Source organism: Melitaea cinxia, chromosome 3 (genome assembly GCF_905220565.1).
Source record: "Melitaea cinxia chromosome 3, ilMelCinx1.1, whole genome shotgun sequence".
NCBI lineage: Eukaryota > Metazoa > Arthropoda > Insecta > Lepidoptera > Nymphalidae > Melitaea > Melitaea cinxia.
This window is the reverse complement of record NC_059396.1, coordinates 14,903,461-14,926,158: the sequence shown is the minus strand read 5'-3', so window position 1 is coordinate 14,926,158 and position 22,698 is coordinate 14,903,461. Positions and strand designations below refer to the sequence as shown.

At 35.8% G+C, this 22,698-nt stretch overlaps 3 protein-coding genes and 1 long non-coding RNA gene across 4 annotated transcripts in view; 2 read left to right on the top strand and 2 right to left on the bottom strand.

Moving 5' to 3' along the window:
- The first annotated feature begins 2,320 nt into the window (after positions 1 to 2,320).
- Positions 2,321 to 10,715, top strand: LOC123669569 (zinc finger CCCH domain-containing protein 13-like). The gene is made up of 9 exons (XM_045603170.1): positions 2,321 to 3,232; positions 6,734 to 8,004; positions 8,084 to 8,250; positions 8,823 to 8,910; positions 8,998 to 9,218; positions 9,332 to 9,427; positions 9,621 to 9,738; positions 9,826 to 10,157; positions 10,247 to 10,715. The coding sequence occupies exons 1-9, from the start codon at positions 2,676 to 2,678 to the stop codon at positions 10,460 to 10,462; spliced, it is 3,066 nt and encodes a 1,021-aa protein (XP_045459126.1). The 5' UTR covers positions 2,321 to 2,675; the 3' UTR covers positions 10,463 to 10,715.
- Positions 10,716 to 11,988: 1,273 nt separating this feature from the next.
- On the bottom strand, positions 11,989 to 13,119 carry LOC123669215 (probable alpha-aspartyl dipeptidase). Its single transcript, XM_045602842.1, has 3 exons — positions 12,852 to 13,119; positions 12,219 to 12,782; positions 11,989 to 12,141 (listed from the first exon to the last, which is right to left on the bottom strand). The coding sequence occupies exons 1-3, from the start codon at positions 12,950 to 12,952 to the stop codon at positions 12,081 to 12,083; spliced, it is 726 nt and encodes a 241-aa protein (XP_045458798.1). The 5' UTR covers positions 12,953 to 13,119; the 3' UTR covers positions 11,989 to 12,080.
- Positions 12,982 to 14,392, top strand: LOC123669216. The gene is made up of 2 exons (XR_006745710.1): positions 12,982 to 13,058; positions 14,253 to 14,392. It is a non-coding gene; the product is annotated as an uncharacterized LOC123669216 (long non-coding RNA).
- A 1,680-nt stretch (positions 14,393 to 16,072) lies between these two features.
- LOC123669568 (probable alpha-aspartyl dipeptidase) overlaps positions 16,073 to 22,698 on the bottom strand; it is a 31,387-nt gene continuing 24,761 nt past the window's right edge. Inside the window, exons 3-5 of the mRNA XM_045603169.1 lie at positions 16,936 to 17,078; positions 16,303 to 16,866; positions 16,073 to 16,225 (exon numbers count right to left, since the gene is read on the bottom strand). Of these exons, the coding sequence (XP_045459125.1) occupies positions 16,165 to 16,225; positions 16,303 to 16,866; positions 16,936 to 17,036 (726 nt within the window). The 5' untranslated portion in view covers positions 17,037 to 17,078 and the 3' untranslated portion in view covers positions 16,073 to 16,164. The remainder of the gene's footprint in view (positions 16,226 to 16,302; positions 16,867 to 16,935; positions 17,079 to 22,698) is intronic.

Sequence of the window (22,698 nt, the reverse complement as noted above, 5' to 3'; positions counted from 1 at the left end):
GGGAATTAGATAAAGTAAGCATGTGTGTAATTTCCCACTGCAAAAAATACCAGACAGTTTTGTATCGGTAAAAAACGCCAGGGCTACTCTCCTCCGTGTTGCTCTATGTATACTGGCAGTCCTTAAGGGGCCTACTCAAAGCACTGCCTGCAGGGCCCTGCTTGCAGTGCCACTGCCGATCGTATTGTATGTATGCATGCAGGGCCGATATTTTAATTGTTCACCCTGTCGCAGGGCCGCAGTGTCGTTCTGCCAGCCCGACACACGATCTCCCCACTCCGTAAACTGCAATCAGGGACATGTGTAGCTCGGTCGGGCCGATTTAGACCACCATTTTGTTTACGTCGGTACATTGCGACGTTTGTCTACTCTATTTGACCTGGGGTTTGTCTTGTCAGTGGTTGTCATTTAGCAATTAATCAGTTAGTTGGTGGTTAGTTGGTTTGGTTTTATTATATTATTTGTTTGGCTCTGTTTTCTTCAAGAAAAATGAGCCAGCGAGAAAAAGACGTGTGGAGGGACGTAATCTAATTGTATAGGGATTTGCCATGTCTTTGGAAAACTAACCACGATCATTATCATAACAAAGATATGCGGTCGCAGGCTATGTCGCTTTTACATGAAAAATATAAAACTTTTTTACACCAGTGCTTCCTTTTTTTCTTTTGAACGCTACAAGTACTCAATACAGTCAAACCCAATGCTATTTTTTGGTGTTTGAATAATGTAGGAGCCATTTATAAAAACTGACGAATTTAGGCAAGGACAAAGAGAACACAAGTGAACACGACAACGTATGCCGCGTAAATTATTTGCAGTGCTTTGTGGAGCAACATCCTCTGCGGCAGTAACTGCAAGCAGGCCCTGCAGGCAGTGCTTTGAGTAGGCCCCTTTAACGGAACGGAGGAAACAGTTCCTTTCGCCCCGGACGGCCGACAACCACGCTACGCCACCGATAGGGACATTCAATTTTGAATGAAAAAAGTGTGTACTTGCGATTCACACAAGGGAGAAGTGAAACTTCTGTAAAGTCGCAGGAAAGTAGGCCGTTACGATTTGTTCTATCGACAATAATCACAGTCTCATGAAATTGTTCGTTAGCGCAGAGCAAATTAGCAAAATGCGTTTTGAGCCGTAATGTATTCTATCTCAATTCTCTCCAACACATATATGTATGTGTTCTTTGTTGTGACGAATTTTCGTTTCATCGAGTTTCAGTTCACAGCGATTCTAAACAAGCTTCACTTCAAAAGCATATTTACACATTCATATAGCCTAATTTATGCATACATATAAATATTTTATACTTGGTTAATCGTTATAGCTTGTAAATATAATATTTGCTAGTTAACGTTCTTACTTACTGAAATAAAGCAACATATAAACATACACTTAAACACTTAGGATTACTGTGTAGAGGATGTTACACATCGCTTCAACCTGTAATATCCCACAGCTGGGCATAGGCCTCTTTCCCCACGTAGGAGAAGGATCAGAGCTGCTTAAATGCGGTTGGTGGATATATTCCCTATAATAAGTAACGATCGCTATCAGGAGTACATGAATACAAGCGAGACCGACGGCTTAATGTGCTCTCCGAGGCACGGTAGAGACACCCACAAGGACAGCACAAACACCCAGACCATGGCAAACATCTGTATGGCTAATACAAATGCTTGTCATGTGCGGGGATCGAACCCGTAACCGCCAGTACAGCAGCCACAAATCAATGCTGTGACTGTTGCTCCAACGTGTTGTCATGTTTGTGCTGTATACGCGCGTATGTTACATGTATGCGCTGTAAAAATTAAAATTTTTTTTTAAAGTAAAACTTCTTTACTAACGCTAGATTTGGGGAGTAAATTGGTGAATGCGTGACGAGATCGTTACGAAAAGTGTGATGTGAAGTGCAAACGGAATTTGAAAGGGAGATATAATTTAGTGAAAATAAAAAGAGAGAGAATTACGTTTCGTATATTACTGTAGGAGCTAAAAAAGTTTTACTTTAGTTTCCACTGTAAGATTTTTTTCCACTACATTAATGATACAAAACAAAAAGTGCGTGCGTAGAAGGTATACATGTCAGAAGTGGAACTTCTTTGACAAACTAATTTTTAAGTCTCGTTTATACTTATACAAATCTAAAGCTTTAGATTTCCGTTCCAGCGCCATCGACAAAAACGTTGCCGTCTCATCAAAACATTGCCGTTACATCCTTAAAAATTGTACCCTCATGCGCCTAAAGAAGTTTCACTTGATTAATTGTACAAGTTCAACTGTATATAATTTAAGATGAAAGTTACATAAAAAATAATTTTGACTTAAGTGGTATTGCTATATAGTATAGGCATTTGGCATTAGCAGTTGTTTGTTTTTTACGGTCAGATATTTTAAATTTTTTTTTTTATCTAATTTTTATTCTGTATTTAAAAATCTGTATTTGACAACTTAGAAACAATGTACGGTATAGATAATACTTCCCTTTAACCATCTAGTAATTATTAATTTCGATTGTTATTAATTTATGTAAAAGACTTAAAATACGTCGTTTATCAAACTATTTTTACTGTTTTATTAATTAGTAACAAAATAGTTATCTTAAATGATATTCTCTGTGAAAGGAAATGTTTTATTTTAATAAACGTTTTCGGTGAGACCAATGTATTTTCATTATAATGTCAAAACAAGGAAAAAGAAAAATTACTGTGGAGTTACCGAAAACGAAAGACTTATCTAACAGACCTAGTGTGTTTGAACGTCTCGGTACAAAAAAATCTAGTGCCAAGAAAGCAACGGAATATTGTAGGCAGTGGGCTCAACACGGCAGTTGTGCGTACGGAAAAAATTGCAAGTTCGCAACCACGCACACTTTAATAAGTCCTTCAAAACAACGTGCGGCAAACAAAGATAGTGAGCAAAAACGGTTAGCAAAAGATGATGGTAAAAACCGCCTTCACTCTACTGTAGTTGTTAGATCTGGCCGTAGTCCTGATGGCGAAATTGACAACTGGGATCAAAATGACCTAGAATATGCGGATACAGATGTTCTTGAAAAGAGAAGACAACAGCTACAACGTGAATTAGAATTACAATTGAAAATGGACTCGACAAAGGATATGCGTAAAGACAAAAAGAAAGCAGTATCAAGTTCATCTTCATCTAGGAGCTCTAGCTCATCCAGTGTCTCATCATCCTCGTCAGATGGCAGTACTTCGTCCTCTTCATCTGGAAGGTATAATAAAGAAATAAAGTATTAAACTTCTCACACTCTACGGACTCCATTAGGATCAATTCCTTTGTCAGGGGTTTACACACATAATACTCAAGCACAAACACCCTGACTATGGTAAACATCTGTATGGCCAATACAAACTTTTGCCTTGTATAGTGATTGAACTTGCAATAGCCACAAACCAGTGCCGTGACGTGCTAATGCATCGTAAGAATATTGAAACTATGAATATTGTTGACTTACAGTTGGGTTTAGTCTTTTATACTTTATATTTAACAAGTTGGGCCCCTTAGTTTCAACCACATAGATTTGAGGAAAATGCCTTCCTTCTTAAAGCAAACCTAACCTTCCTTTTTAAATAGTTTAAATTCTTTATCGTGAATGCCAGTAGAGCAAACAATTATCTATAAAATGATATATAATTTGTGTGGAGTAATTTTGAGGTTTTCTCTAAGAAGTAAGGCAAAAATATCTTAAATTTAGCATATTAATATGTATGTATATACACTACCGTCCAAAAGTTTGGAAGCACACCTGATTTCAAACAAAACAAAAGATTGCCGACTCCCTGCGGTAAATAATAGCAATAAAATAAAGTTTTATGACCTTTTGTGATTTTTTAACACAAAACAAAAGGACTACTAGTGCATATTCCTTGAGTTTTAACAAATTCCTGGATTTTGACGAAACACGTGTTTTATTACTTCATCCGCCGGGGACTTTCTTTCATGCATTGATGCGGTTTTATTGAAAATATTTTGTAGTTTATATCTTTTTTGGACCTTATTTAGTCACACTTGAGCATTAGAACGCGAAGGTTGTGATATTAACATCGTCTGTATTCAAAAGATTTCGACTACTTCCTTGACCGTCTTTTTTTTTTATTGAAAATGGCAAAACGCAAGCAAATCACACTTGAACAGCGAAGCGCTATTTGTACTCTGCGTGAGGAAGGCTACAGTGAACGCCAAATCGCAAAAAAACTCGGAATTTCTTGTAAAGGTGTCCACTACACCCTCGCTAGAAAAAAAGAAACTGGCAAAAATGAAGATAGAAAAAGGTCTGGTAGGCCCAAATCCACTACAAGTCAAGAGGATAACTTCATCAGAGTTCTTTCTAAACGGAATCGTCGCTTAACTGCACCACAAATTACCGCATCTCTGAATGAAACGCGAGGAACACCCGTGTCAATAACAACAGTTAAAAGACGACTACTGTCTGCGGGGCTAAGAGGTTGTGTTGCAGTTAAAAAACCAAAACTAACAATTCGGCATAAGAAAAACAGACTAGAATGGGCAAAGGAACATAAAAACTGGACAATAAACCAATGGAAAAAAGTTCTTTGGAGTGACGAATCGAAGTTTCAGATTTTCGGGTCCAATAGACGTGTTTTTGTGCGCCGATCTAAAGGAGAGAGAGCTTCAGAAGCTTGTACAGTGCCTACTATCAAACATGGTGGTGGTAATGTCATGGTTTGGGGGTGTTTCGGCAACAATAAACCCGGAAGTCTTGTGAGGATAACCGAAAAACTAAACAAGGAACGCTATTTGAAAATTCTTAAGGATTTCGCCATACCCGGTGGACTGAATCTTATTGGTCCTGGGTTCGTTTTTCAGCAAGATAACGACCCGAAACATTCGTCCAAACTGTGCCAGAACTTTTTAAGGAAGAAAAAAGATGTGAAAATCATGCAGTGGCCGTCTCAATCACCTGACCTTTCTCCCATTGAACTTGTTTGGGATGAACTAGATAGAAGGGTGAAAAATCAATCTCCTACGAGCTCAGAACATTTGTGGCAACTATTACAGAGCGAATGGAAGAAGTTAGATGAACAGTATTTTATGAAATTAATTAGTAGGATGCCTAGAATATGCGAGAAGGTAATTAAAGAGAGGGGTGGACACTTCGATGAAGCTAAAATTTAATTTAATTTTTATATTACTTATTTAATTTCATTGTTGTAGAAGTGTGTTTTGTCTATTTTTTTAATTCTGTATCAATAAAAAAAATTTAAGATGGCTTACTTTTATTTTATTTGATTTTATCTTGTTGCTTCCAAACTTTTGGACGGTAGTGTATATATATATATATTTTACAAAAAACTACTCTTAGTGCTATTAATGTTTTAAAGACTATAGCAGAAATAAAATAAAACGAATATTGACTAGCGAATTGGCGCAGTTTGTAGTGACCCTGCTTTCTGCTCTGGGGGTTCTGGGTTCGATTCCCACCCCGAGTCTGGGTGTAATATATATATTTATTTATATTTGCATTATTTATATTTATGTGTATCAAAAAAGAAAATTTAGTTATAACAGTCAGCTGCTACCTTATAGCACAAGCATTAAGTTGCTTACCATAGAATAGATGACCTACTGTGTATGTTGTAGATTTAAAAAAATTAAATAAAATTTATATTTTTTTTAAAAGCACATTCTTAATAAGTATAGTACATACAAGATTACTGTGTAGTTAATTAACAAATATTCATAATAATTTTTGATTGATATAATTGAACCTTAGGTAAGGCTTTCGATTAAGAAACGTCGAATTATCAAATCTCAAAATTTGACCATTTTCGGCATAATTTCGTTACAAAAAAAAAAGTAACCTATCTAACTTCCATATTAGATCGTTTATCGACATAATTTCGTTACAAAAAAAAAATAACCCTAACCTATCTAGCTTCAAAATGACGGTTCTTAATCTAAAGCTTAGCCGAAGCCTATTGCACATTGTAAGTAAAAAAGTCTGTAGGTGTATATATCAAAAATAACACACACTTGACATTCTCTAAGCCTTAAGTACTGACAACCGCTCCAGTGTAATGGTGCGTGTGCCATGTTGCTGGCGCCTAAACACTGAAGGTCGCGGGTTCGTTTCGTACTTGGAGAGGATATTTGTGTTTATACAAATATTTATTTATAATTTTTTTTTATCAAAAAACAAAGATAGACATATTTCACAGTAGTTTTGGCGCATATAGAAAATTTAGTCAAACATTTTAAAGCTCGTAACTTAACCTAAAAAATTATTCTCTAAACTTATCCTATAATTATTATTCTCTCGCTTTCATTATTTTGACTTAATGACTAAATGAGGAAGCTGTGTTTGCCTGTAATTGGATCTACATCCTAACATGACGATTTTTATATACTGTACTCTTAATACTATATTTGATGTATATCTGTTGGTAAACCATTAAATAAAATAAAATAAATAAAATTTCCGGTCTGGTTGTTTGTCCTTTCGAGTCTCTACATCGTATATCAGAGAGGACATTAAGCTGTCTGTCCCGGTTGTTATCATATCGACCTGAGTCATTGAGCTTGGTGGATTAAGCTCCGATCCTTCTTCTACATGGAGAAAGAAGTATACGTCCAGCCATGAGATGTCACAGCCTAAGTATTTTATTGTGTAAATTAGTTGTAAAAAAGCTACTTGTATATTTATCTACAGAAGTGGAATAATTAATAATTTTATTTCTTACATTAATTTTAGAGATGCTAAACGAAGATTTAAAAAAGGTAAGTTAAAAAGAAACTCAAGTTCATCTTCCGAGTGTGATATTCCTACTAAAAAGAAGCTACTTAAAAATGATAATCTCAAAAGGGATAAAAGTGAATCTAAAAAAGTAAATGTAAAGAAAGATGACAGATTATTAAAAAAACATGAAGCTAATAAAAAGAAAAATCTTTCTAAGGCTATTGGTAAGAAGTCTTTATCTCCGGGTAAAAAATCTGGAGGGACACCTCCAATAACTTTAAAAAGTGTGACTACAAAGAATACTTCTAAACATGTTAAATCTCCACAAAGGAAAGACAGAAATAGAAGTGCTTCACTTCATTCTGTTAGAGAAAGGGACAAGGAAAAGGACCGCTCAAAAGATAAGGAAAGAGACAAAGACAAGGAGAAAGATCGAGATAAAGATAGAGACCGAGTGAGAGTACGTAGTCGATCACCTAAAAAGGGACGATCCAGGTCCCCCCGTAGACATGGTTCTAATCCGAAAGATCCAAGAAGGAAAGAAAGTTCTGAAAGAAGTAGACCTGTGTCACCCAAAAAACAAATAAGAAGAGATGGTAGTCCTGAAAGACATAGAAAACGATCATTAAGCAGAGATAGAGATAGGGGTCGCGATCATAAAGATAGATCTTTAGAAAGAAAGAAAGATAAACATGATGAAAAAGATAGGCATGATAGGAAAGATAGGGGACGTGACAGAAACAAAGATAATAAAAGAGATGATTCAAAAAGAAGAGGCCGTGAGCGCGGCCTAGGTGGTGGCAGAGGTGACAAAGGGTTAGAAAAACCAAACAAACCTATGCAAAGATTGCTTCCGCGACCAGAAGAACGCTTAGCTGCACTAGCAGCGATTTCAAATAGAGCTTTGGAACCAGATAAAAACTCAAGTAATTCAAAGGATCGTCAAGATTCACATTCTGAAAGGGTCGGTCGCAAACAGGATAGACTTGAACGCGATCGATCTAATAAGCGAGAAAGGATGGATAGTATAGATAGGGAGCAGGGAGATTATGAAATTGGTATGGATCAATATGATCATGGTCATAATATTGAACATTATGATAGATTAGATGATCGTTATGAAGGTGTTGCCAGAGAGGGTGACAGGTCGCCTGGTTATAATATGCAAGGTAGAGATAGACATTATGATACAGGATATGATATGCCTGGTCCACCAAGAGGATACCCAGAAGATGACGATAGGATGTTTGGAGAATCAATGGGTGATCCTCGAGGTGTTGAATTAGGTAGTTATTCAAAATTAGTATTTATTTATGTATTTATTTTAGCTAACTATAGTAATTTATAATGATTAACATATAACAGGTTATGATGACCGTCGCCCCCACCGTGACCATTCCTGGGAAGGACGATCAGGGTCGATGGAGCGTGAACGTAACTATATGCATTCTCATAAAGATTGGGACAATGATGATTACAGAGCTCCTGGAGATTGGGGTCGTGAACGTCACTGGCCTTTACATGAGCCACAGGTACTACAAACTTTTAAATTAAAATACATAACAGACCGGTCACTAAATTCTTTAAAATATTTTCATCGCTTTTTCTTTGTACGTGCCAGTTTTACACACATAAATATTAGAAAATCTATTCCTTTTAAATTTTTTAACTGTGATAATATGATGAAATAGAAAGTTGAGAAATTTAGGATACTTTTTCATATTCAAGTATAATTTGCATTTGTTTTCTTGAAAAATCACGATGACGAGGACAGATTTAAAATAAAAATAAATTGTATGAAAAGCTTCCAATTTTTTTTATAAAAAAATTAAAAAAAGGGCTTAATTTTATTAAAAAAAAATATATATATATATATATACAATAATTATATAATGCAATTTATTTTATTTAGGTGAGTATGTTTCTGCAATATCTTTACTGGAATGAACCAATTGATTATCGCAAAAGAGTTTTGAAACCCTGTTCTATCCTTTCCCACATATTCCTTGGATGTCCATATCCCCATTTTGGTATGATTTATTGTTCTTTTTGTTTTATAATAGTTATTTGATAATTTTTAATAAAATTATATATTATATTTTAGATGAATGAATGGGGTGACAAAGAACAAGAGGTCGAAGGCTGGCATCACCGCGGTCATCCATCTGGGCCTCACCGCGGTCGAATGCATGGTATTCTACTAAATAAATTAATTCAATAATTTAAATTTAATATATGCTTAAGATAAATATTATAATATATTTAATAATTTTTTAAAGACGATTATAATCGAGGAGGGAGAATGGATCACGGAAGAAATGAAGGTATTAAAAGACGCGCACCAAGAAATGAAACAGAAACTACAAAAGAATTAGTCGCGCCTTCTACACAAACAACTGCTACTGCTCCACCAGAGGAACAGGAAGCCGATGATAAACCTATCCCTGATGATCTTAGTGAGATAAGTGATGATCCAGATGACATACTCGAAAGAGAAGACGTAAGAATTATTCATATATATTTATTTGCTCATCATTTTTAAATTTAGCAGTTTCCCATAATTTTTAAATTTAGCATTTTTCCATAGTTTTTTATAAATATACTGTCTTTTAGATGGCAGACCAAAATATGGATGAAAGTAGTCAAACTGAACAGCCTCTTGAAGAAGCCATTTCGAAACCAGAATGTTCAGAAAAAGAATCAACTCAGGTATGAGTTACATGTATAAATATTTATAACAAGTTTTACTGTGTATTTCATAAAAAAAGGTAATAAATGTGAGAATAGTAGGATTTATAACTAACTTCACGTTTATGTTTTAAATATTGTATATTATTTAGTAAATATAAAATATCTGTAATTCTAGTTAGAATATAGTATTTAATTTTTGCGATATGTTAAGGACACCAGTGGTGCGGGTGAAGAAAAAGAATCACAAGAAAGCAAAGATGAAGAGGATGTTACTAATTTAGATTTTGAAGAAATATCTGATGGTGAATTAGAAGAAGAACGAACACGAGGTAATAATGCATATTTTAGTATAACCATTAATTTGTATCATTTTTAAGTTAAAAGGTTTTGAAATGAGTATTTAAACATAATTTCAGCTGGTTTAGGCGACGCTCTTGGAGTAGATTGGGCGAGTCTCGTGGCCGACGTTCATCGACGTGAACAAACCGCTCCTGTTGGAGGTGTGAGAGACAGGTGGAAGCCAGAATGTGTATTGTCAAGACTTGGTCTCTCTATTGACATGGCTGGCAAAGACACAGTACAAAATATAATAAAGCAAAATGCAAAATCTATTCAATCAGATAAAAAGACATCAGATAATGATGATAAGTCTAATTTAATAAATGGACAACATGAAGAGAAAGAATTAGAAAAACCTGATATTTCTTGTATAGATGTTGACAAATTGCATCCAGTCGCTGCTATTCAGGTATGTAGGTTTTTTATAGCATACTGAATTCATAATAATTAATTTGAAAGATTTAATATAAAAAAAAAAAAAAACGTTTTCTATTATAGGTAGCTGTAGAAAAAAGGAAACGTCAACGAGCTGTTTTATTTGGCTCAGGGTGTGAAATAACGCGAGGTTTAAGTGCAAGACGTGATTTAGCACTACGTCGGTATCTTTGTCATTTGCCAGTTGCAGAGCGAACTGGCCAGTCACGTGTAGCTCCACAGCCTTCCCTATTCCATGCAGCCCGTGCTATATTCATACAAGCTCCTGTAACAGGCTGACAAAGACTTGGTCACAAACATTATATCCATAAGTGAATCTCGTGGACTTGCAAAGCAAAATGTGTTTTGAAATGAAAAAAATGGACATTTTCTTCTCATTTTATAATTCAATTGAGTTAACTATAAGTTTCACTATATTGAATATTTTAATTGTAAGAAAATAGCATCTATGAAATATAAGGATTTTTATTTTAGTTTCTTAGTTTATAATAAACATTTTTATGTAAGTTAAAATAAAGTTACTCAGAGAATATTCGTTGCTTTAATTTAATTTTGTCCTGCTTTCTGCTCCACGAGTTGTGGGTTCGATTCTCGCCTGAGTCTGGGTGTAATTTTTGTATTTATATGTTTATATATATATTATTTCCATTTATATTTATAAAAAAATTTTTGCTATATCAGCCAACTGTTACCTATTACACAAGTATGAAGTTGCTTACCTTAGGAAAAGATGACTGTGTGTGAATGTTGAAGGATATTTTCTTAATATATATAAATTTTATTCATTAATTTACTCTTTGCAGGCTTTGCCGTCTGTCAAATTGGTTTCAATACGCTTCAGCCTGTAATATCCCACTACTGGGCATAGGCCTCTTTCCCCATGTAGGAGAAGGATCAGAGCTTAATCCACCACGCTGCTCCAATGCGGGTTGGCGGATATATTTCCTACTATGAGTAACGATCGCTATCAGGTGTATATGATAACAACCTGGGCCGACGGCTTAACTAGCTCTCCAAGGCATGGTGGGGAGACCCACAAGGACTGCACAAACACGCAGACCACGGCAAACACCTGTATGGCCAATACAAGTGTTTGTCATGAGTGGAGACTAAACCCGCAACCACCAGCGCAACAGGTACAATCCATGGCCGTGACCGTTGCGCTAATGCACAAAAATGATTTCAAGCATAAGCCAAATACACACATGATTTTTACACACATTCTTCTTAATTTAATGAATAATTAAAAAATAATTAATATGCCATGGATAATTATAATTTTTTTTTATCAAACGCCATAAGGATTTTTTAAATATACTAAAGCCCAAAATTTTTGTACTACATTGTGTTAACCTATTACTTACCATTATATATAAACAATGTGTGAATAAAGTGATGTAGGTGTGTTTTTATCAGACTTCCAAAAACAGAGGTGGATGTGAATTGACATTGTACTTTTTTTTGTTGCCTCAGAACTTTTAACTGGATAGTACGAATTTCAATGTACTTTTTATAATCGAAACATGGCATGGATATGTGTAATTGAGATCTAACGAGTACTATTTGAGCTATGCTATATTCCGATAATGCGTATTTACTTGGCTCTTACATTGTATTACTTATCAATGTAATTAACCATGAAAACTTATTATTTGGTCAATGAAATATAGACAATAGAAAATTCTTGACAGTCAAAACTAGAAATAAAACAACTGAGGGCAAAATCATTTTCCCCACAGTTGAAATCGAAAACTGTATAACTGCAACTGCAATGGTCAAAATATAACATTAAAAACAAATAGGAATAGCTAAAGCCAATTATAATATATTTTTATGTAAAATATGTTTATGATGGAAAATTACAAAATTAATATGTGTGGTTAGCATGTAATGTGATTTAGTTATTGAGTAAAAATGATATATCTGTTCCAACTGGATATTCAATTTTGCTTTCTGTCCTGAAAATAATGTTTACAATTATTTAATAAATATTTGTAACATATAGTCAGTAAATTTAACATAATTAAAAGCTTACTTTTTAAAGACTACTGCACCAGCAACACCTTTGAGTACAAGAGAATCTCCATCAACATGTAAAATACCACCTTCCCTCAGTCCAAGCACTAGGTTTGCATGCGGCATCTCAATAAATTCATTTATACGTTGGTCTCTTGTTTCACCCTTGTGATTTTCTATTTCTAAATGATCAATATAATGAGGGTTAATATTGAAGGGCACAATACCAATAGCATCAAATGACGGTGGGTAAACAATGGGCATATCATTTGTTGTGTGGATACTCTTTGTTGCAACGTTTGTTCCTGCACTGCTACCAATATAAACTAAATTTCCTGTAAGGACTTCTTCTCTTATAAGATTGACTAAATTATTTTCATAGAGTTTTTTCAATAAGAGGAAAGTATTTCCTCCTCCAACAAAAATAGCTTTAGCTGCTTTAATTGCATTCATAGGATCTGAGTAAGTATGGAGGCCAGTTACTTTGAATCCCCATGTATCTATAACTTCTCTAACATACTTTGTGTAACCATCATAATCATTTTGGGCATAAGGTACAAAAATTAATTGGCTTACCCCATTCCTAAAAATAAAAAAACTAGTTTATTAATTCTTACATTTACCACATATGCACAATAGTAAAACTACTTACTTTTTCAAAAAATAAGATATCTCTTGTTTCGCAAATTCTAAAAATGAATATCCATGACAGTTAGATGATGATAAAAGTAACGCTTGACGACACCCTTTCATTGTTGTATTCACAGTTGTATTATAAAAGTGAATGAAGCTGTACTCATTTAATATTAATCAAACACTTTTACTGTCGTGTTATCACTTCTAAATGTAAATATAGTTAGTTATCTATCACTCAAAACGATTCAACGCGATTTAATTATAAAATATATAAGATTTAAAAAGCATTTAATCAATAACAACACTACAAAACAAGGTAAACAGTTGAGATTTTTTATAAGTAACTAGCGACCCGCTCCGGCTTCGCACGTTTGCAAAAACTATGTGTTCTTTTACTATATTATTCATGTATTATATAAACCCCTTCGGCTAAGATCTAGATTAGGTAAAACCGAATTTCGGGACCGTGGGGGGATGGGGGGGGGGGGGGGGGGGGGGGGGGGGGAAACGCTACCCCTGGTACCACTGTCACACCTCGGAACCCCATGGTTATGGAGATATCCATGGTTAAAGTTTTGAGGTTAGAAGAAGAATTTCGAAAGTTAGAGGAACGCTTGGCTCCGGCGCTACGGGAAGTGCAGCCCTTGCGTGCGAAAGCACGCTCACTCATGCTCCGTACAAAAAAAAACCGAATTATGGGGTTTTTGGGTGTGGAGGGTGGAGGGTGTAGGGGAATCTATACAAGGTAACACTGTCATACCTCAAAACCCCATGGTTATGGAGATATCCATGGTTAAGGTTTTGAGGTTAGAAGAAGAATTTAAAGCTATTATAATACCTTTGAGCTCGTACTGTTTGCATTGTGTGACAAATCGACACTTTTAAACAAAATAACGCGTCAGACATAATATTCTAATAAAATTAGTAACATTGCGTGCTAGAATATAGGTTTAGAAATTCGAAAAATACCCAAAACCGAATCGGAGCACCCCACTGTCCACGTGGTCTTGGTTTGTCCTACCCCTAGAGTGTTTTTTTTGTGCCGCGGAGGCGCGAAGGGAGGGCAGCCCTCGCCCGCCGTGCGAAAGCGCGCGAACGAATGCGTAGAGGAGCGGCTGAGGCTGGTCGCCGAAGGCGACCAGCCTCCGCTGCGGAACGGAGCATGAGTGAGCGTGCTTTCGCACGCAAGGGCTGCACTTCCCGTAGCGCCGTAGCCAAGCGTTCCTCTAACTTTCGAAATTCTCCTTCTAACCTCAAAACTTTAACCATGGATATCTCCATAACCATGGGGTTCCGAGGTGTGACAGTGGTACCAGGGGTAGCGTTCCCCACCCTCTCCCCCCCCCATCCCCCCATGGTCCCGAAATTCGGTTTTACCTAATCTAAAGCTTTACCCTTTAAAGATCTAAGCATACAGACAGCAGGGAGCGACTGTTTTAAACTATGTAATGATAATAAATGTAATTTCTATTTTTCAAAAATTAATAGTTCGATTCTACGTTGTATGTTATATCTAAATTTTGTTTTTTATAATAAATCGTGAATTGTTATCACTTATCTTGTCCTATATATTTCAAACACAATCTATAATTGTTTTGAGAATTTTGAAATAATTGAGAAATTTGAGATAGTTCTTGATAACTATCTAACATTCTAATATCTATAGTCATCATGAAATAATAGGCCCGTTTTGACATTTGTCACCGGGATGTAAATAGCGAAGTAACAATACGACTCGGTATTCGATACTCACAATAAATCGATTCAAGTTTGTATAAGTCTTTGATCGATTTGACTATGTAATGTAGTGCATTGGATTAAATTTTTTAAAATATATTATTTTGTTCTGTGCGTGAACGAAACCAAGAGGAAGGGATGTGACACCACGGTTCATAGTCCCTACACGGCATACTGGTCGAGAGTCCCCAAACCAGCCGAGGCTCCCAGGGAGTTGATGTGATTCTCTCCTCTCGAATAGTTGAATGTGTGATGGAGCATGAATGTGTAAGCTCAAGACTCCTCTGGATTAGGTTAAAAGTCGGACTCACTCGCTTGTTTATCCTTGGGGTCTATGCACCGACCCGACCGTGATTGAAGATTTGTGGGAGACATTTAAGGAAGGGATCGTGAATGTTCATATTGAGGTATGCTGGGTAGCTAAAAGAAGGAAAAGAAAAAAGAACTATAATGTGTGAATGGATAAAGATGTACAAAAGGTTGTGTAAGAAAAGAAGAAAGCGTGGTTGGATTGGTTAGTAACAAAAGCTAACCAAAAAGTTCAAAAGGCAACGGATAACGAGATAAAGGAAGCAAGAACGAAGTATAAAAGATTGAAATTAGCAGCGAAAGAAGTTGTGTCTAGAAAGAAAGACGAACGAAAGGATGATTTTGATAGAAGGCTCACTGAAAATTTCCAGTCAAATATTTTTCTAGAAATCCATCAAAACAGCCAGAGGAAAAACTTCTACCTCGGAGCTAAGTACAACCAGGAGTTAAGATGGGAGTATTATAAAAGAAGAAGAATGTGTGTTAAAGAGATGGAAAGAGTGATTTGAAAGTTTGTTTGAAAGAGAGGAAGTGCAGGTACAACATACAGCACCTTCCATGGAAGTGAATTTAATGTTGATGAAAGTGTGATAAGCATGGATGAAATAATGAAAGCGTTGAAAAGTATGAGATTAAATAATTAATATGCCATGGATAATTATAATTTTTTTTTATCAAACGCCATAAGGATTTTTTAAATATACTAAAGCCCAAAATTTTTGTACTACATTGTGTTAACCTATTACTTACCATTATATATAAACAATGTGTGAATAAAGTGATGTAGGTGTGTTTTTATCAGACTTCCAAAAACAGAGGTGGATGTGAATTGACATTGTACTTTTTTTTGTTGCCTCAGAACTTTTAACTGGATAGTACGAATTTCAATGTACTTTTTATAATCGAAACATGGCATGGATATGTGTAATTGAGATCTAACGAGTACTATTTGAGCTATGCTATATTCCGATAATGCGTATTTACTTGGCTCTTACATTGTATTACTTATCAATGTAATTAACCATGAAAACTTATTATTTGGTCAATGAAATATAGACAATAGAAAATTCTTGACAGTCAAAACTAGAAATAAAACAACTGAGGGCAAAATCATTTTCCCCACAGTTGAAATCGAAAACTGTATAACTGCAACTGCAATGGTCAAAATATAACATTAAAAACAAATAGGAATAGCTAAAGCCAATTATAATATATTTTTATGTAAAATATGTTTATGATGGAAAATTACAAAATTAATATGTGTGGTTAGCATGTAATGTGATTTAGTTATTGAGTAAAAATGATATATCTGTTCCAACTGGATATTCAGTTTTGCTTTCTGTCCTGAAAATAATGTTTACAATTATTTAATAAATATTTGTAACATATAGTCAGTAAATTTAACATAATTAAAAGCTTACTTTTTAAAGACTACTGCACCAGCAACACCTTTGAGTACAAGAGAATCTCCATCAACATGTAAAATACCACCTTCCCTCAGTCCAAGCACTAGGTTTGCATGCGGCATCTCAATAAATTCATTTATACGTTGGTCTCTTGTTTCACCCTTGTGATTTTCTATTTCTAAATGATCAATATAATGAGGGTTAATATTGAAGGGCACAATACCAATAGCATCAAATGACGGTGGGTAAACAATGGGCATATCATTTGTTGTGTGGATACTCTTTGTTGCAACGTTTGTTCCTGCACTGCTACCAATATAAACTAAATTTCCTGTAAGGACTTCTTCTCTTATAAGATTGACTAAATTATTTTCATAGAGTTTTTTCAATAAGAGGAAAGTATTTCCTCCTCCAACAAAAATAGCTTTAGCTGCTTTAATTGCATTCATAGGATCTGAGTAAGTATGGAGGCCAGTTACTTTGAATCCCCATGTATCTATAACTTCTCTAACATACTTTGTGTAACCATCATAATCATTTTGGGCATAAGGTACAAAAATTAATTGGCTTACCCCATTCCTAAAAATAAAAAAACTAGTTTATTAATTCTTACATTTACCACATATGCACAATAGTAAAACTACTTACTTTTTCAAAAAATAAGATATCTCTTGTTTCGCAAATTCTAAAAATGAATATCCATGACAGTTAGATGATGATAAAAGTAACGCTTGACGACACCCTTTCATTGTTGTATTCACAGTTGTATTATAAAAGTGAATGAAGCTGTACTCATTTAATATTAATCAATTGTATGTTATATCTAAATTTTGTTTTTTATAATAAATCGTGAATTGTTATCACTTATCTTGTCCTATATATTTCAAACACAATCTATAATTGTTTTGAGAATTTTGAAATAATTGAGAAATTTGAGATAGTTCTTGATAACTATCTAACATTCTAATATCTATAGTCATCATGAAATAATAGGCCCGTTTTGACATTTGTCACCGGGATGTAAATAGCGAAGTAACAATACGACTCGGTATTCGATACTCACAATAAATCGATTCAAGTTTGTATAAGTCTTTGATCGATTTGACTATGTAATGTAGTGCATTGGATTAAATTTTTTAAAATATATTATTTTGTTCTGTGCGTGAACGAAACCAAGAGGAAGGGATGTGACACCACGGTTCATAGTCCCTACACGGCATACTGGTCGAGAGTCCCCAAACCAGCCGAGGCTCCCAGGGAGTTGATGTGATTCTCTCCTCTCGAATAGTTGAATGTGTGATGGAGCATGAATGTGTAAGCTCAAGACTCCTCTGGATTAGGTTAAAAGTCGGACTCACTCGCTTGTTTATCCTTGGGGTCTATGCACCGACCCGACCGTGATTGAAGATTTGTGGGAGACATTTAAGGAAGGGATCGTGAATGTTCATATTGAGGTATGCTGGGTAGCTAAAAGAAGGAAAAGAAAAAAGAACTATAATGTGTGAATGGATAAAGATGTACAAAAGGTTGTGTAAGAAAAGAAGAAAGCGTGGTTGGATTGGTTAGTAACAAAAGCTAACCAAAAAGTTCAAAAGGCAACGGATAACGAGATAAAGGAAGCAAGAACGAAGTATAAAAGATTGAAATTAGCAGCGAAAGAAGTTGTGTCTAGAAAGAAAGACGAACGAAAGGATGATTTTGATAGAAGGCTCACTGAAAATTTCCAGTCAAATATTTTTCTAGAAATCCATCAAAACAGCCAGAGGAAAAACTTCTACCTCGGAGCTAAGTACAACCAGGAGTTAAGATGGGAGTATTATAAAAGAAGAAGAATGTGTGTTAAAGAGATGGAAAGAGTGATTTGAAAGTTTGTTTGAAAGAGAGGAAGTGCAGGTACAACATACAGCACCTTCCATGGAAGTGAATTTAATGTTGATGAAAGTGTGATAAGCATGGATGAAATAATGAAAGCGTTGAAAAGTATGAGATTAGGTAAGGCTGCAGGGCTGACAGGATTAACGCCGAAATGCTGAAGGCTGGATAGGGCATAGTGGCTAGCCAGCTGTACCGCCTTTTCAATATGTGCTGGCGAAATGGGTAAGTACCGAGAGACTGGTGCAAAGCCGTAATAATCCCATTGTATAAGGGAAAAGGGTCACCGCAGGACTGCAAAAATTACCGCGGTGTAAGCCTCCTCAGCGTCGTCGGTAAATTGTATGCAGAAGTGTTGATTGAAAGGGTTGTAAATGATACAGACGAAAAAGTATGGGATGCACAAATGGGATTTAGAAAGGGAATGGAATATACGGATCAGGTCTTTTCTTTGCGGTGCATAGCTGAAAAGTTTTTGGCTAAAAACAAGAAAGTCTATTGCGCATTCGTGGATCTAGAAAAGGCCTAATATTCATTCCTCACCACTCTATAGTGCTGAGGAATGAATTGTGGTCAGCATTGTCCGTAAATGGCGTGAGCAGTATCCTCATACGAGCATTGCAATATCTTTATAGGGATTCTAGTGCTTGTGTGAGGATAAACGGGGCATACACTGAATGGTTTAATATGGAAAAAGGTGTTAGACATGGATGTGTAGCGACACTGTGGCTGTTTAATCTGTTCATGGACAATTCTTTGACAGATTTAAAAGAGAATGAAAGTGGGTTGAGAATGAATGAGTTACTCGTCAAATGTTTTCTCTATGCTGATGACCAAGTATTACTTGCGTCTTTGGCCGAGGAGTTACAGGAGGTGGTAACTGCTATGAGTGGAGCTTTTGTAAGGATGAAAAAATTAGTAAAATTTGTGGGAATGAAGATGAATGTAAAGAAGACGAAAGTGATAGTGTTTGAAAGAGATGAGGCAGTGACAGACTACAATATCGAGATTGGAGATGAACAAATTGAACAGAAACGCCCGTCCTAAGAGTGTCTCCTAGCGAGATCGCACCTCGGCTTAGAATGTCGTTGGAGTAGATTGTAGAAGGAAAGGGCCATCCATCTTATATAAGGATTCAGCTGAAAAAGTAAAAAGCGCTAACAAACATTAAATTATAGTTTATAATTCGACCGAAATAGCGCTAACATCGCAAAAACAAAAAGTATGATATGAAGTGGGCAACAACAGAGAACGTTAAGTCTGCCGAGTTTGAAAAATATTTGGTATATATAACCTAAACAGTTACTATAAGATAACTTTGAAAGTCAACAAATTATTGTGAATTATAAAGAGCTTTTGCAAGTGAATATAAAGTGACAATTGTGATAAAATTGAAAAAGTATTTGAAAATTGCCCTCTTGCTGCAGTGGCGTCTCCTATTTCATGACTTTGAACGTACACTGTCTGATATATATAGATAGTGCTCCTGTCTTCTACACTCCATAATGAGTGCATTCGACTAAAGGCTCGCAACGCCATCGACCACAACCGTTGATTGCCGTGCTACTAACGCAAAAACGCCGTGGTTGTTAACGCATATTTGGGCGCTATCAGGTGTCAACTGAGTGCTCGCAATATGACGACATGGTGAAAACACGCAGCTGTGATTGTTGCGAGTGAATCTTTCGCAAAGATTGGAAAAAAACTTAATTCAACATGGATTTCCGCGAATTTATCGTTACGTTTTTTGCTGAATCGAATGAGAGATAATATGCACAATTTTAATTTAACATTGAAATTATTTTTTAAAATTCCCGCCACGTTTTGATGAATGACAACTCTGACCCAACTGTATTTTGTGGGCGAAGTGGGCGCGATCTAGTCATGAACAGTGACTTCATAAGAAGTCGAGCGATCGCTCGCAACGACCACGGGCCTTAGGTGGAACGATAGAAAGGCCGTTGCGATCGTTGCGGTCGCTTAGTGGAACGTCCCAACCTAGTGACGATCCTAGTTTTCCAATTAAAGCACTAAAGCACATTATGTAGTTGAAACATTCAACGCTGAGCATTATGCCAATGCTCAGCGTTGAATGTTTCAACTACAGCAATGCTTCGCACAATCGAGCACATTCAACTTCCTAGTTTTCCAATTAGCAATTACAGCAGTAAAAACCATTATACGTCATAATGCTCAACGTTGAATGTTTCAAATATAGTAACGCTTCGCACAATCGTGCACATTTAAAAGTACTGCTTTTACATGATGTGTGCAACGGTAGAATCGATACTAACTCAGTAGCAGAAAATTAACAAGTGTTTTTCTTTAAGTTGGCATTGATCGAAATTATTTATTTAACCGTCCGCGTGGAATTTGACAAAAAAGTAGTTAAGTATTGTTCAGTTCGCAGAGTTATAAAATAAATAAATTTCTAAAATAAAAAGTAGAAGTTACTTCTTACTACATCAGCTATCTGCCAGTGAAAGATTAGCTGGAACAAATAGACAAACAGACAGACAAAAATGTTATTAAGGTATATGTACCGTATGCATATGCATTTAGTACAAAGCGCTTATTTTAATATTACAAACAGACACTCCAATTTTGTTTATCTGTATAGATGTATAGATTTTACAGCTCAGCCTATTGCAATCCACTGCTGGACATAGGCTTCCCCAGGTTCGCGCCAGACATCTCGGTTTTCCTCAATCTAACCATCCACCGAACACCGGACCAGATCCAGACCAGATCACTCCACCAGACCAGATCACCGGAATCTTACGTAGATCGTCGGTCCAACGGGCCGGACGACGTCCCACACTGCGTTTTCCAAGACGTGGCTGTCGTGACCTGTCTGCTTCAACGGCCATCGGTCCTGGGACACAGATGACCAGCCCACTGCTACTTCAACTTGCTAATTCTCTGGGCTATGTCAGTTACTTTCGTTCTCTCACGGATAGTCTCATTTCTAATCCTATCTTTGAGAGAAACCCCAAGCATAGCCCGTTCCAATGCACTTTGAGCGACTTTAAGCTTGTGGACCAGTCCCTTCGTCAGTGTCCACGTCTCGGCTCCGTATGTTAACACAGGCAGGACGCATTGCTCGCAGACTATTGTCTTCAAGCATTGCGGAATCTTCGAAGTGAAGACTCGACGAAGCCTGCCAAACGCCGCCCAGCCCAACCGAATCCTCCTATCGGCCTCCTTCTCGAAGTTTTTGCATAGATTGATATATGTACAGATTGTTAGTAATGTTTAATAATTGAAAAATATTTTGTAACATTCTTCATTTAAAGGTAATCTTCGTAAAACTGGAGCATCATGTAAAGATCCTAGCTCACCACAATAAGTATTAGTAAACTTCATATTTTCTTTCTAATAGAATCAACTACTTACTGCAAATCAAATCAAATCTGCTGCATCATCAGAAGGCTTTGCAATCCATTGTACACATATTATGTGTACAATCGAGTGCTCCTAAAATATTTGACATTTTTTATTTTGTGAAAAACCTTCACATGTATTGATTATTGCATGATAAGTCTGAGGCCACTTGATAATCATTGTCCAATTTCGTTAGAATCCAAGTTGTGACACGGCGAGTGACTCGGAATGTTGATGAAATTGAAATACCAAATATATTTGATATACATCCGCAATGGTTCAGTATTTGTATTAAACGACAAAAATATTAAGAAACTTATTTTAGTGCTTATGGGTTTCACCCCAAAGATATTTTGGGAATAAAAGTCGATGTTTAAAGTTCATCTACAAAAAAGGTTTCTGTAATCTATACTAATAATATGAAATTATTTTTTTTTTATAATATTAAAATATTACAGGTTGCTATTTTATATTAAATATGAATTTTTCTATTTTAATAAGATTAAGAAATTGATGACATTGTAAAAAAAGCTGCAGTGGTCTGATTATATATATATATTTTTTAAATTGACTGAGTTTATGTTATTATCTTATAAGCTAACCAAAATTTTATTCTTATTTTTTATTTATTTAAATTAGAAGCTGCAACAACATCTGTTAAAATGCTATAAAAAGGTTTTAGTTTTATTTTAAACTAGCGACCCGCCCGGCTCCGCACGGGTGCAATGCTGATACTAAATATACTACAGAATGTCTTTATTTATAGCATGGTTATTAACATAATAAAAACAACATTCAAATATGCGTCGTTAGATTACACGTTGTTACAGAATGCATTGAAGAAATAAAGGTTCACTGCTCGCTCCCCGTAGGTGATAGCGTGATAATATGTAGCCTATGTTGACCCGACTTCTTAATAATATTCGTGCCAAATTTGAAGTAAATCCATGCAGTACTTTTGAGTTTATCCCGGACATGCATACAGACAAACAGAAAAACAGACAGTTAATATAAATTAAAAATAAGAACTGGCCTAGAGTTGCGCCTTGTGGGAATCCCGTCTCAACGCGAAGCTCAGATAACAAAATTAATATAAATTAAAAATAAGAACTGGCCTAGAGTTGCGCCTTGTGGGAATCCCGTCTCAACGCGAAG

Excerpts from the sequence above, each read along its gene's own strand:
- LOC123669215 (XM_045602842.1), bottom strand. The coding sequence starts at position 12,952 with ATGAAAGGGTGTCGTCAAGCGTTACTTTTATCATCATCTAACTGTCAT. Across the intron at positions 12,783-12,851 it reads ATATCTTATTTTTTGAAAAA|GAATGGGGTAAGCCAATTAA; the intron begins GTAAGTAGTTTT and ends TTTTATTTTTAG. Across the intron at positions 12,142-12,218 it reads GGTGCAGTAGTCTTTAAAAA|GACAGAAAGCAAAATTGAAT; the intron begins GTAAGCTTTTAA and ends CATTATTTTCAG.
- LOC123669569 (XM_045603170.1), top strand. The coding sequence starts at position 2,676 with ATGTCAAAACAAGGAAAAAGAAAAATTACTGTGGAGTTACCGAAAACG. Across the intron at positions 8,005-8,083 it reads TCCTCGAGGTGTTGAATTAG|GTTATGATGACCGTCGCCCC; the intron begins GTAGTTATTCAA and ends AACATATAACAG. Across the intron at positions 8,911-8,997 it reads TCACCGCGGTCGAATGCATG|ACGATTATAATCGAGGAGGG; the intron begins GTATTCTACTAA and ends AATTTTTTAAAG.